Source organism: Telmatherina bonti (assembly GCF_933228915.1).
Source record: "Telmatherina bonti genome assembly, chromosome: 3".
NCBI classification, from domain to species: domain Eukaryota; kingdom Metazoa; phylum Chordata; class Actinopteri; order Atheriniformes; family Telmatherinidae; genus Telmatherina; species Telmatherina bonti.
In genome coordinates this window covers 42,842,508-42,856,392 of record NC_136621.1, presented here as the reverse complement: position 1 = coordinate 42,856,392, position 13,885 = coordinate 42,842,508, and the positions used below count along the sequence as shown (strand labels likewise).

General features: G+C 52.8%; 1 protein-coding gene across 1 annotated transcript; it reads right to left on the bottom strand.

The window, feature by feature from the left end:
- Window positions 1–993: 993 nt before the first annotated feature.
- kat14 (lysine acetyltransferase 14) lies at window positions 994–4,909 on the bottom strand. Its single transcript, XM_079264634.1, has 11 exons — window positions 4,775–4,909; window positions 4,433–4,694; window positions 4,212–4,333; window positions 4,009–4,130; window positions 3,769–3,941; window positions 3,126–3,560; window positions 2,462–3,057; window positions 2,033–2,166; window positions 1,780–1,955; window positions 1,512–1,702; window positions 994–1,442 (listed from the first exon to the last, which is right to left on the bottom strand). Exons 2-11 carry the CDS (start codon window positions 4,689–4,691, stop codon window positions 1,269–1,271), a joined length of 2,382 nt encoding a protein of 793 aa, XP_079120760.1. The 5' UTR covers window positions 4,692–4,694; window positions 4,775–4,909; the 3' UTR covers window positions 994–1,268.
- Between the last annotated feature and the right edge of the window lie 8,976 nt (window positions 4,910–13,885).

Here is a 13,885-nt window from a genome sequence, read left to right as displayed (position 1 = left end):
GAAGAGGACGGTGGAGAGGAAGAGGAAGTGGAGAGGAAGAGGACGGTGGAGAGGAAGAGGAGAGGAAGAGGAAGTGGAGAGGAAGAGGACGGTGGAGAGGAAGAGGACGGTGGAGAGGAAGAGGAAGTGGAGAGGAAGAGGACGGTGGAGAGGAAGAGGAAGTGGAGAGGAAGAGGACGGTGGAGAGGAAGAGGACGGTGGTGAGGAAGTGGAGAGGAAGAGGACGATGGAGAGGAAGAGGAGAGGAAGAGGAAGTGGAGAGGAAGAGGACGGTGGAGAGGAAGAGGACGGTGGAGAGGAAGAGGAAGTGGAGAGGAAGAGGACGGTGGAGAGGGAGAGGAAGAGGAAGTGGAGAGGGAGAGGAAGAGGACGATGGAGAGGAAGAGGACGATGGAGAGGCGGATGTGGTGAGGAAGAGGACGGTGGAGAGGAAGAGGATGGTGGAGAGGAAGAGGAAGTGGAGAGGAAGAGGAAGTGAAGAGGAAGTGGAGAGGAAGAGGACGGTGGAGAGGAGGATGTGGTGAGGAAGAGGACGGTGGAGAGGAAGAGGATGGTGGAGAGGAAGAGGAGAGGAAGAGGACGGTGGAGAGGAAGAGGACGGTGGAGAGGAAGAGGAAGAGGACGGTGGAGAGGAAGAGGAAGTGGAGAGGAAGAGGACGGTGGAGAGGAGGATGTGGTGAGGAAGAGGACGGTGGAGAGGAAGAGGAGAGGAAGAGGACGGTGGAGAGGAAGAGGAAGTGGAGAGGAAGAGGACGGTGGAGAGGAAGAGGAAGAGGACGGTGGAGAGGAAGAGGAAGTGGAGAGGAAGAGGACGGTGGAGAGGAAGAGGACGGTGGAGAGGAAGAGGAAGTGGAGAGGAAGAGGACGGTGGAGAGGAAGAGGACGGTGGTGAGGAAGAGGAAGTGGAGAGGAAGAGGACGGTGGAGAGGAAGAGGACGGTGGTGAGGAAGAGGACGGTGGTGAGGAAGAGGAGTCTGATAACCAGAAACGGGTCTGAAGTTTTTATTGATCTGATTTTCATCACATGGTCTACAGGTGAATCAGCGGTTGCTATCTGAAAGCCACACAGGTGACGGAACTTCCCCCTGCTGAAAGACGTCCCCCATGTGTTGGAAGACCCGCCTCCTGTGTTGGATCCCCCGCCTTCTACGCTGCAACAGCTGGTTCTGATTTAACATCTTCAAACGGACCGAACTTCTTGAAGCCGACATCTGAAACCGAACTTCTCCACCTGTCTCGGTTCTGTCCGTGATGCGTTCTGGCGGCGGTCAGCGCCTCAGCCGCAGGAAGAAGGCGTGCCGGCACTCAGTGCTGTCCGCCGGATAGTACTTATCGTAGAAGTCCAGGATGTACTCCTCGGCCTTGAAGCCGAACTTCTGGTATAGCAGCATCGCCGGGTTACTGGCTGACACGTGCAGGGTCACATCTTTCCCCATGCAGGTCTGAAAGATCCAAACAGAACCTCAGAATTTCCTGATTGACAACCAAAACTCCGGTGGACCTGGACTCACCTGGATCAGATGATATATCATGAAAGTCCCAATCCCGGCTCGCCGCCACTCCGGGTGGACCAGCAGGAAGGAAATGTAGGCCTCGTTGTATTTCACGTCCGGCACCATGAACCCGAAGCCGACCACCACCTTCTTATACAGGACCACCACGCTGAAGTCTGGGTACTGGAGGCACTCCGACAAGTCCACACCTGGAAGCAGAACCCATTAAGGTCTCATTCATGGGGGGACGGTCAAGATCAGGGCCAGGAACAGGTGTGCCGCCTACCTGGCCAAAAGCTGTCGTGAGACATGGCATTGACGGACGGGATGTGGTTCGGCCGGACGTAGCAGTAGTCGATCGGAGCCTCAGGTTCCGGACTCCAATCTGGATCCTTCCGGTGAGGGAAAGCCCGGATTTCTGCCAGAAGGCGGAGCTTCACTGGACGGGACTCATAATCCCGCCTGAAAAAGGAACACAGGTGAGATTCTGCACAGGTGTCAGGAGGCTCCGCCCACCTGAAGGTAACAGAAAGGTGCACCTGATGAAAGGCTTCAGGATACGGGATGTGTATGGACTCTTAATGCTCTGGTCCAAACCACCTTCAGCTCCCATCAGACGGTTCCAGAAGGACATGGAGTTCTGCTGGGTGCCTCGTTTGCTGGACAGGTTCGTCTGCGGGGACACAAAACCCAGTTCAGTCGGGGGATTGGACCAGAACCAATGAGAACACACCCACACGAGTCCACCTGGATCAGGTGGAACTCGACCTAGTTGGGACAGACTGGACACAGAGGAAGGTAGACGCAGAAGAAGACGACAAAGACAAAGAAGAAGACAAAGACGAAGAAAAAGAAGAAGAAGACAAAGACAAAGAAGAAAACGAAGACATCAGGAAGGGGCGTTAATAAGTTTCCACAGTAAATACAATCACGAGTTGGTTTGGAACCAGAACTGGATTCAGATCTACCTGAAAGCGGTCCAGTATTCGCAGCTCCTGACTGTTAGTGCAGTACTTTGCATGGACTCCGCCCCTGAGCTGTGACCCTGCCTCTTGAGCACTGTATATCCCGCCCACCAGGCTGAGCGTGGCGCTGACCACTCCATCGATGTCCAGCAGGGGGAGCCCTCGCTGCCTCTTGGCCTGGCGGACCAGCAGCTTCCTGTGGAGGCGTCTGGCCGGTGGCGTGACGGCGAGCGCGAGCGGGCAGGCGGCCAGCCGCCGCAGCAGCATCCTTTCCTCATAAAGGCTGAGGGTGGTATAGCGAGGACTGCGGGCAGTGCCGGACGCTCCGTTACCTTTCTCCAGATGAGCCATCCTCTTCTGTTGGGCACCATTGGCTCTGCCCCCTCCACCAGAAGATGATGGCAAACCTTCACCCAATCCCATTGGCTCTTCGAAGTCTTCCTCACGACCGTGGCCTTCATCATCCTCGCATTCTGCTTCTCGTTTGATCTGTGGCTGTGCTGGGTGGAGCTTCTTGCGAGCGACGAGGCTGCTGGCCGGAAGAGGGACATACTCCACCCCCGGGTCGATCATCCCCTCCACCTCCATCTCCTCGTCATCTACATGTAGGACACATCATCAGTGAGATCACCACAACGCCACCTGAAAGCAGCTAGTGGACACTCACCGTGGAAGAGCGCTTGCGGCGGCATGGCATCAGGGATGAGGTCGGCCTCAGAGAGCAAGCTGGGAGTAGCTGAATGAGAGGCCGGCGTTCCCGGAGCAGAGAAGTCCGGTGATGGCGATGGCGACGGGCTGGTGAGCGGCGTTCGGTCTGAGGAGCTGAGGGAGGAGAAGTCTACAACTTCACCTTTCTCCAGAACGAGATCCGGTCGACGACTGATGGGCCCGCTGCGACCTGCACCCAGTTTGACAGGCGTGGAGGACACGCTACGGTCAGCATAGCCCCCCACCGCCTCTTTCTGTGCCCGTCGGATGTCCTTGGCCTCCTGAGTTCGTGAGCGCTTCTCCTTCAGTTGCATGGCATTCTCCACTGGGTTCCTGGTGCCCCGTTTCCTCAGACCCTCCACCGTGATGATCGGATCCAGTGCTGGTTTGGACACTGTTGGTCGACATAATCAGTATCAAGAACAACACTCGCCCTGACGCTCCCTGGAGGTCCGTTTCCAACTGGAAGCTCTTCCAAAGACCACCCCACCTGAACAGCTCTCACCGAGATGTTCCTCGGAGTAAAGTCTCACCAGAACCTTCTCAACTCAAAGATCCAAGGAGAAATGTGTAATTGGACAGTCCTCAGAGGATCATCTCACCTTTTGTTTTGGTGCTGGACTTGTCCACCTCTGGTTTCAGGGTGGGGGGTCGGTTCTGGACCAGCTTCCACCAGCCAGGTTCTCCAAATTCCTGCGCTCCTGAGCGGAAGAAGGTTGGACTTCCGACTGACAGGCAGCCGGCGACGGTGCTCCACCAAGTCGATGTCTTCTTCCTGCCGACAAGAAGACATTAGCATGTTCTGACAAATGTGTCAGAGGAGACAGGAAGGAGCAGCACACCTGGTTCCCAACAGGAAGTTCCAGTGTCGACCAATGAAAGCGCAGATGTCCTCCTTCCACCTGAAGTAGCCCTGGCGGCCCGTCCCCTCCAGAGACAGGTTATACATGGCTAACATCACCACCTGACCGCGGGAGACGCATCATCAGAAACTCTATGGTCTCCCAGAAGGATTAAGGGTCTTGGCTAGCGCAGGACTGTGTACCTGTTGCCAGGTGAGCCTCATCCTCTCATAGCTCTCCTTGCCGTCCTCCGAACAGTCGCTGCAAACCAACTTGAAGAAGTTGTCTCCTTTCAGGTAGCTGGGCTGTTCCCCACGGAGCTGAGCTGGAACCACAACAGAGTTAGGCCAGGAGCTCCCCCCACCCCCACTGGAACTGAGACACCCCACCCCAAATCTGGGGTCCCTGGAATCTGGGGGTCTACCTGAAGGGATCCACTTGTGGCAGCGGTCGCAGTAGAAGGACATGTCCTCGCAGACCCAGCCTCCGTCCATGTCCTCGCCCACGTCGCTGGTCAGCGAGTCCCCGCTCTGGTCATGTGACAAGTCCACAGACCCCTGGTCCTCCGACTCCACAATCAGCAGTGTCTCCCCCTCCACTTCCCCCTCCTCCAGACCCTCTGAGGCCGAGGTGCAGGCGGCCTCGCCCCCTCCTCTTATCAGAGGAGCACTGCCGTCGTCCATCACCTGGGCAGGAACGAATCGGTCGCTACTGTTACCAGGTCCAGGTCAGACCCATTAAACTCCTGCAGGGAATCTGGACATACCTCAGGTGTCCTGCTGAGACTCTCTACGGCGCCGGTCCTGCTCCAGCTGCTGGGTCAGAACCTTCTGTTCCTCTAGCAGCCTTAGGTTCTCCTTCTTACGCTCCAAACGCTCCAGATCCTTGACCACGCCTTGACGGAGACGCTGTGGAGACACAGGAGACGTCAGACTGCTGACCCGGCTCAGGGTCCGGTCCTGTCCTGGTTCCGGTCTCAGAAAGAGTCCGGTCTTGGCCTGGTCTCAGCGGAAGGATTCTGGTTCTTGATCATTGCTTTTCTCCAGACGAGTTTCTGCGCCAGAAGTAACGACACGATGAGAAATATTCTAAAGATCACGCCGGAAGAAAGCAGAGACAACCCAAAATTTCACAATAAAATACCAACTTCAACTTTGTTCTTCTGTCTGGATCGGCGGCAGGAAGTTACGATCAGACAGTCACCATGACGATGAATCGTGATTGCTCCAGGAATCAGATTATTGATTGGACTGATTCACTTTCAGCTGTTTTTCCTCTAAAATCTTTTCAGTTTGACAAACTTCCCCGGCATCTGACCTCACGGAGGTCACCCTGAGACAGGAAGACGACTGGATCCTTCAAAATTAAGTTCGTCCCTCTGCTCTGAGAGTCTCCCTGCCTGTCCAAACCAAACTGACCCAATCCATCCGTCGGTTCTGCACGGCGACGCAGGGAAGCCAGCAGAGTAACTACTGCTGGTAGCGGAGAACTCTGTTCCTCTTCCTCAGTTTAGCGCTAACTAGGCTGGAAAAATAAGATTAATAATCGTGTTCAGACCTGCAAAACCAGGACTTTATGAAACCAGAACCACTGGAAACATCTGCCCGTAACTACATCAACCGTTTCTTGCCGGCTTCTAAGGACGGCGCCTCGTTGGGTTCTGGATGCTCCTCGGATCCAAAGCCATTCATGGTGATGCATGTCACTGATGTCCGACCAAGCGGTATCACACAGCCGTTAGGAACTCCACAGCTGGAAACAGGCGCGAGAACCTACAACAAACCTGCATCAACCACGGCAAGAGGTGGACCGACACCATTTGCGGGAAGAGCCGTAGGGGTCGGGTGCAGTGTGAGCTGAGCGGCAGCAAGAAGCGGGGACCCTGGCGGTCTGATCCCCGGCTGCAGAAGCTGGCCCTCGGGACGTGGAACGTCACCTCTCTGGTGGGGAAGGAGCCTGAGCTTGTGCGCGAGGTTGAGCGGTTCCGACTAGATATAGTTGGACTCACCTCGACACATGGCTTGGGCTCTGGAACCAGAACCCTCGAGAGGGGCTGGACCTTCTTCCACTCTGGAGTTGCTCATGATGAGAGGCGCCGAGCAGGTGTGGGCATTCTCATCAGCCCCCAGCTTGGTGCCTGCACGTTGGGGTTTACCCCGGTAGATGAAAGGGTAGTTTCCCTCCGCCTCCGGGTGGGGGGACGGGTCCTGACTGTTGTCTGTGCTTATGCACCGAACAGCAGTTCAGAGTACCCACCCTTTCTGGAGTCCTTGGAGGGAGTGCTGGAGGGTGCTCCTTCTGGGGACTCCATAGTTCTGCTGGGGGACTTCAATGCTCACGTGGGCAATGACAGTGAGACCTGGAGGGGAGTGATTGGGAGGCATAGTCCCCCCCCTCTGAACCCAAATGATGTTTTGTTATTGGACTTCTGTGCTCGTCATGGATTGTCCATAACGAACACCATGTTCCAACATAAGAGTGTCCATATGTACACCTGGCATCAGGATTCCCTGGGCCGCAGTTCGATGATTGTTTTGTAGTCGTATCGTCGGACCTGCGGCCACATGCCTTGGACACTCGGGTGAAGAGGGGGGCGGAGCTTCAACTGATCACCACCTGGTGGTGAGTTGGCTCAGATGGTGGGGGAGGAAGCTGGTCAGATCTGGCAGGCCCAAACGTGTTGTGAGGGTCTGCTGGGAACGTCTGGCTGAGTCCCCCGTCAGAGCGAGCTTCAACTCCCACCTTCAGCAGAGCTTCAACCATGTCCCGTGTGAGGCGGGGGACATTGAGTCCGAATGGGCTGTGTTCCGTGCCTCTATTGTTGAGGCGGCCAGCCGGAGCTGTGGCTGCAAGGTCGTTGGTGCCTGTCGTGGCGGTAATCCCAGGACTCGTTGGTGGACACCAGCAGTGAGGGATGCCGTCAAGCTGAAGGAGGAGTCCTATCGGGCCTTCTTGGCCTGTGGGACTCCAGGGGCAGCTGATGGGTACCGACAGGCTAAGCGGCATGCGGCTTCGGCTGTCGCCAAGGCAAAAACTTGGGCATGGTAGGGGTTCGGCGAGGCCATGGAGAATGGCTTGCGGACGGCTTCGAGGTGATTCTGGTCCACCATCTGGCGGCTCAGGAGGGGGAAGCAGTGCTCCGTCAACACTATGTACAGTGGAGGTGGGGAGCTGCTGACCTCAACTCGGGATGTTGTGGGTCGGTGGAAGGAATACTTCGAAGACCTCCTCAATCCTACCAACATGTCTTCCGATGAGGAAGCAGAGCTGGGGGACTCGGGGGGTGGACTCTCCTATCTCTGGGGCTGAAGTCGCTGAGGTGGTCAAAAAGCTCCCTGGCGGCAAGGCCCCGGGGGTGGATGAGATCCGCCCGGGGTTCCTTAAGGCTCTGGATGCTGTGTGGGGCTGTCCTGGCTGACACGCCTCTGCAGCATCGCGTGATCATCGGGAACAGTGCCGCTGGACCACGGCGGTGGTCCCCCTTTTTAAGAAGGGGGACCGGAGGGTGTGTTCCAATTACAGGGGAATCACACTCCTCAGCCTCCCTGATAAGGTCTATTCAGGGCTCCTGGAGAGGAGGGTCCACCGGGTAGCTGAATCTCGGATTGAGGAGGAGCAGTGTGGTTTTTGTCCTGATCGAGGAACAGTGGACCAGCTCTATACCCCTCCTGGAGGGGGCATGGGAGTTTGCCCAACCAGTCTACATGTAAATGGTAAATGGACATGTGCTTTTCTAGTCATGCAGACCACTCAAAGCGCTTTACACTACTTGTCACATTCACCCATTCACACACACAAGTACACTCATTCAACACACTCATACCCCGATAGGCACATCGAGGGGCAGCTTGGGGTTCAGTGTCTAGGCCTAGGACACTTAGGCATTTTAGTCAGGGGAAGCCAGGAATTGATGAAGGACGACTGCTCTTACTCCTGAGCTACAGCCGCCCCATGTGCTTTGTGGACCTGGAGAAGGCGTTCGACCAAGTCCCCTGGGGACTCCTGTGGAGGGTACTCCGGGAGTATGGGGTACCGGACCCCCTTGTACGAGCTGTCCGGTCCCTGTACAACAGGTGTCAGAGCTTGGTCCACATTGCCGGTAGTAAGTCAGATTCGTTTCCGGTGAGGGTTGGACTCCGCCAAGGCTGCCCTTTATCACCAATTCAGTTCATAACTTATATGGACAGAATTTCTAGGTGCAGCCGAGGTGTTGAGGAGATCCGACTTGGTGGCCTCAGGATTGGCTCTCTGCTTTTTGCAGATGACGTGGTCCTGTTGGCTTCATCTGGTCGTGATCTCCAGCTCTCACTTGAGCGATTTGCGGCCGAGTGTGAAGCGGCTGGGATGAGAATCAGCACCTCAAAATCTGAGACCATGGTCTCATAGGGTGGATTGCCCTCTCCGGGTCGGGAGTCAGGTCCTGCCTCAAGTGGAGGAGTTTAAATATCTTGGGGTCTTGTTCACGAGTGAGGGAAGGATGGAGCGTGAGATCGACAGATGGATCGGTGCGGCGTCTGCAGTAATGCGGGCTCTGCGCCGGTCTGTCATGGTGAAGAAGGAGCTGAGCCAGAAGGCGAAGCTCTCCATTTACCAGTCGATCTACGTTCCTACCCTCACCTATGGTCATGAGCTGTGGGTCGTGACCGAAAGAAGGAGATCTCGTATACAGGCGGCTGAAATGAGTTTCCTCCGCAGGGTGGCCGGGCTCTCCCTTAGAGATAGGGTGAGGAGCTCGGTCATCCGGGAGGAGATCAGAGTAGAGCTGCTGCTCCTCCGTATCGAGAGGAACCAGTTGAGGTGGCTCGGGCATCTGGTCAGGATGCCTCCTGGACCTCCCTGGTGAGGTGTTCCAGGCACGTCCCTCTGGGAGGAGACCCCGGGGAAGACCCAGGACACGCTGGAGGGATTATATCTCTCGGCTGGCCTGGGAACGTCTCGGGATCCCCCCGCAGAGTAGGCAAATGTGGCTGGGGAGAGGGAAGTCTGGGCTTCCCTGCTTAGGCTGCTGCCCCCGTGACCCGACCCCGGATAAGCGGCTGAAGATGGAAGCTGGGTACCTCCACTTCCAGACACATCTGACTGGTTAACGTAAATATTTGTCCCTGAAGTCACAGTTTCCTTCTTCCAAACACTGAACTGAATCTATAAGGTCACAGTAAAGAGGTTCACTTTCTGCCAGATTTTCTCCAACTCATGTTTTTTTTGTTATGAAACATCTCGCAATGTTTTTCAAACCATTTTGTCTCCATGTTAGGAATCTTCTTTTCCAAGTCTAGTCAACCAGTTGTTCTTTAGATTTGCCAGTTCTTTACATAGTTCTGACAATAAATTCTTTTGCTCATCTGATTTAAATGCAAAAATGAATAATGTAGAAATACCTTTATGTATTTCATAATATGGAGATTCTTAATAATTTGCCTCATTTGAAATTTCCACCTTGCTGTGAGTCTCTTCCAGCTGTTGGGATGTTTAACACAAACTAATAAAATAAACTAAAATAAAATAAAACTAATAAAAGAATCAGACAAAATTATTTTAATCTTTCCCCTTTTAGTTGCTCTTATTCTGAAGAACCGGACCGGAAGTTTGGTTTTAACTTGACAGAAGCAGCTAAAAGGGTTTATTCTGGACCCTCTAGCTTGACCCGGTTCGGCGGTTCTGGACGGCCGCTGCCGGTGTTGCGTTCACGTGCCGCTGCAGGAATCCGTTCGAAGCAGAAACGTTGCGTTCACGTGCCAAAGCTGTCAAACAAACAAACAGAACTCTGGTTCGGTTCGGTTCGGCTCGGCTTACCTCTCGGTCCCAGTCCTGCTTGATGTGGACTGCAGCCACCGTGCTCAGAGTCAGAACCACAGAAACTCCCAGAACCACTTTGGAGGTCGTCGACATGACGCCCGCGTGAGCATCAGGTTAGCAAGGAGCTAACTGCCGCCGCTAGCATTTTCTTCTTCCTTGTTGGAGGACTAATGCGCTCTTCTTCTTCTACGTTTAGTTTCTGGCAGTAAAGAGAGGAAGTAGCGCCGCCAGCTGAATCCTCTGTTCAGATGTTCTTTAGTTCGGCTTCACAACAAGGCTTTATTCATCTAATTTATTTGTCAGCCATCTAAAGTTTTTCTTCATTAAACTATTTTAATTTATTCCAATTTCATTATATGGCTACACATTTCTTTCCTCTGGAAATAAAGCTGATATTCCAAATGACTGATAATAACAGATAACGTGCAGTTTGTTGATAATCTAATAATAATCTGTTGTTATTTTATTAATGTGAATGCCCATGCCCCATGGGCATTCACATTATTGTGATTCTGTTCAGCCATTTTTATTATTCCGCCAAACTTTGCCACGTTAGTCCTCCTGCACTGTTCAAGTCACTTCAACCATTCACATCTTAAACGCTGCAGCTCCTTCAGGAGAAGTGTGCTAAGACTTTTGTCATTTCAAATCTTTGTTGTTTTTTGAGATATTTAACATTTTGCAAAAATTAATTCGGCCTTGTGATTGGATGAAAGTCTTTCAAACCCACAGTGCATTGGATGTTGCAAAAATTCAGCTCTGCGATTGGTCAGTTTTTGCATAATGAGCTGAAAACTGCTTCAACTGGGGTTCGGAGCTCTGCACCAGTTTGCAGTGTCTGGTTCGTCTCGGTCCCGGTCTCCATTGTCTTTTCTTGCAAAATCTTTGAAATGCTGCTCCTCCTAACCAGTTTGTCTCACTTCAACCATTCAGGTATCAGACTCTTCAGCCCATTCAGGAGATATGTTCTACAGAATTCAGCTCAGCGATTGGTCCATTTTGTACACCGGGACAAAGGTACACATACAAGGCACTGGCTCAAATGCAGCATTTAACATGTAGGTACATTGTTGTTTTGTCGGCTGTTGCTTGTGTGACGGCGTGCAGTTCTGCAGGCTGCTCAACGTGAACTGTTGGTCTCAGCTGCACACTTCAAGGAGCAAAGGAATTTATTTACAAATGTCCCAGTTAAATATGAAGGATTTGTTCCAACAATGCTCCCTGCAACATTTCAAGACTTTGATAAGTCTTAAACAATCTTTTTCACATTAAACAAAGTCTTTCACATCTTTACTGGAGTTTAGTTGAACCTTGCACATGTTTTTGTAATCCCGCTAATTACACCCTGATGGAAGTGGGGAAAAAAAGCCAATTGGAAAAAATTTCAATGCTTTTTTTCCCACAGTGCACCCAAAAGTTCTAGTGGTGTAGTGAGTAAAGTCATGACTTTCAATCCAGAAAGTCATGGGTTTGAATCCCGATGTGGGACAATAAGAAAAAATGGCGTTTGTGCTTTTTAAAAAAAAAAAAAAAAATCAATTTCTTATACTTATGCAATACCAAACCAGACCGGCTGGAGGGGGACCAGGTCTCAGTGTGGTCCGCTCAGAGCTTCCAGAAGCTGCTGGATCCCGGAAGCGAAGCTGTTCTCACAAACAGAACTTCATCTTCTGGTTCAAGTTAAAAGTTTTGATTGAAGAGAAACAAACTATCAGCAGATGAATAATTTTTATTGATCCTGGAACATAAATAGGACAAATGTTTCTTTGTACACGTGAAGATCGAAGTAAAAATAAATAAGTGTCACGGCAATAAATTAAAAGCATGAGATGAAGCAACAGGCTGCAGCTGGGAGCAGAGACGTGGAGGACAGTGCAGCTGGACGGATATTTACACAGGTTTTTATTTTACAGGTCTTCCTGCAGCTGTCAGCCGACGCTTCCTTTCAGTCTTCACATTTTAGGAGCTTCAGCATAAAAAAATTAAGAAAAACATAAACCAAACCTTCAACACACCAAACTGCAGCCAGCAGGAGCATCACAGAACCACATCAGACCACAACCCAAAACCGCTCAGTGGTCCGCTAGAACCGGGATTGTTTGCATAAATAACTGGATCCAGGTGGAATGAGTTGGTTTCACAGCATTTCAACAGATTGTACTCGGAACAAAAACCACAGAACTGAAACTGGATTGTCGCGTTCAGACCTCTGAGCCGCTCCTGCTGCATGCAGTCAGGAAACACCAACATCTGGACACAAACGTTGCAGGTTCTCCGGCGTGCAGCCGCAACCAAGCGGCGGCTGCAGCTTTCATAGTCCAGCTGTGTGTCAGCCACACACTCACACACACACATGCCCACGCACTCGGCAACAAAAACTCATGTAAACATCAGTTAAAAAAAAACAAAAAACACCTGAGACTATTCCATCATCATCATCACCACGTTGCTGCATGTCAACATCTGTCACAGCCAGCCAGGTCGGTTTCCGGCAAAGCCATCACTATGGCAACGGGGCGTTTGCGTGCGAACTTTAATGTTTCCACTAGAGGGCAGCAGTCGTCTCCACTTAAGTCGGTTTGGTGTTACTATAGCAACACGCTGTGACGTCATTGTTATGTGACGCAAACGCAACAATGAAGGTAAAAAAAAGAAAAAACAAGCGAAAGCTGAAGGCAGCAAGATAAAACACCCTTAAAAGCGGGGTTTGGGACGTAGGAGAACGACGGCACGATGATGTTTGAGGCTAACGGGCGCTAATGCTAGTTTGGTTATAATGAGTGCTGTGAACAATATGTGACAGTTAGCTGCTATCGGGAGTGTTTCAGATGTTTGTTGGCACCAAAGCCCCATTTCCACCAACAGGTCCAACTCGGTATGGTACGGGTCGGTACGGATCAGCGCAGGCTAGTGTGGTACGGGTCGGTACGGGTTGGTACGGATCAGCGCAAGCTAGTGTGGTACGGGTCGGTACGGGTTGGTACGGATCAGCGCAAGCTAGTGTGGTACGGGTCGGTACGGATCAGAGCAGGTTAGTGTGGTACGGGTCGGTACGGATCAGCGCAAGCTAGTGTGGTACGGGTCGGTACGGATCAGAGCAGGCTAGTGTGGTACGGGTCGGTACGGATCAACGCAAGCTAGTGTGGTACGGGTCGGTACGGATCAGAGCAGGTTAGTGTGGTACGGGTCGGTACGGATCAGCGCAAGCTAGTGTGGTACGGGTCGGTACGGATCAACGCAAGCTAGTGTGGTACGGGTCGGTACGGATCAGAGCAGGTTAGTGTGGTACGGGTCGGTACGGATCAGCGCAAGCTAGTGTGGTACGGGTCGGTACGGATCAGCGCAAGCTAGTGTGGTACGGGTCGGTACGGATCAACGCAAGCTAGTGTGGTACGGGTCGGTATGGATCAGAGCAGGTTAGTGCGGTACGGGTTGGTACGGGTCGGTATGGATCAGAGCAGGTTAGTGTGGTACGGGTCGGTACGGATCAGAGCAGGTTAGTGTGGTACGGGTCGGTATGGATCAGAGCAGGTTAGCGTGGTACGGGTTGGTACGGGTCGGTACGGATCAGAGCAGGTTAGTGTGGTACGGGTCGGTATGGATCAGAGCAGGTTAGTGCGGTACGGGTCGGTATGGATCAGAGCAGGTTAGTGTGGTACGGGTCGGTATGGATCAGAGCAGGTTAGTGCGGTACGGGTTGGTACGGGTCGGTACGGATCAGAGCAGGTTAGTGTGGTACGGGTCGGTATGGATCAGAGCAGGTTAGTGTGGTACGGGTCGGTACGGATCAGCGCAAGCTAGTGTGGTACGGGTCGGTACGGATCAACGCAAGCTAGTGTGGTACGGGTCGGTATGGATCAGAGCAGGTTAGTGCGGTACGGGTTGGTACGGGTCGGTATGGATCAGAGCAGGTTAGTGTGGTACGGGTCGGTACGGATCAGAGCAGGTTAGTGTGGTACGGGTCGGTATGGATCAGAGCAGGTTAGCGTGGTACGGGTCGGTATGGATCAGAGCAGGTTAGCGCGGTACGGGTCGGTACGGATCAGAGCAGGTTAGTGTGGTACGGGTCGGTATGGATCAG

Excerpts from the sequence above, each read along its gene's own strand:
- kat14 (XM_079264634.1), bottom strand. The coding sequence starts at position 4,691 with ATGGACGACGGCAGTGCTCCTCTGATAAGAGGAGGGGGCGAGGCCGCC. Across the intron at positions 3,942-4,008 it reads AACTTCCTGTTGGGAACCAG|GAAGAAGACATCGACTTGGT; the intron begins GTGTGCTGCTCC and ends TCTTGTCGGCAG. Across the intron at positions 3,561-3,768 it reads GTCCAGCACCAAAACAAAAG|TGTCCAAACCAGCACTGGAT; the intron begins GTGAGATGATCC and ends GTCGACCAACAG.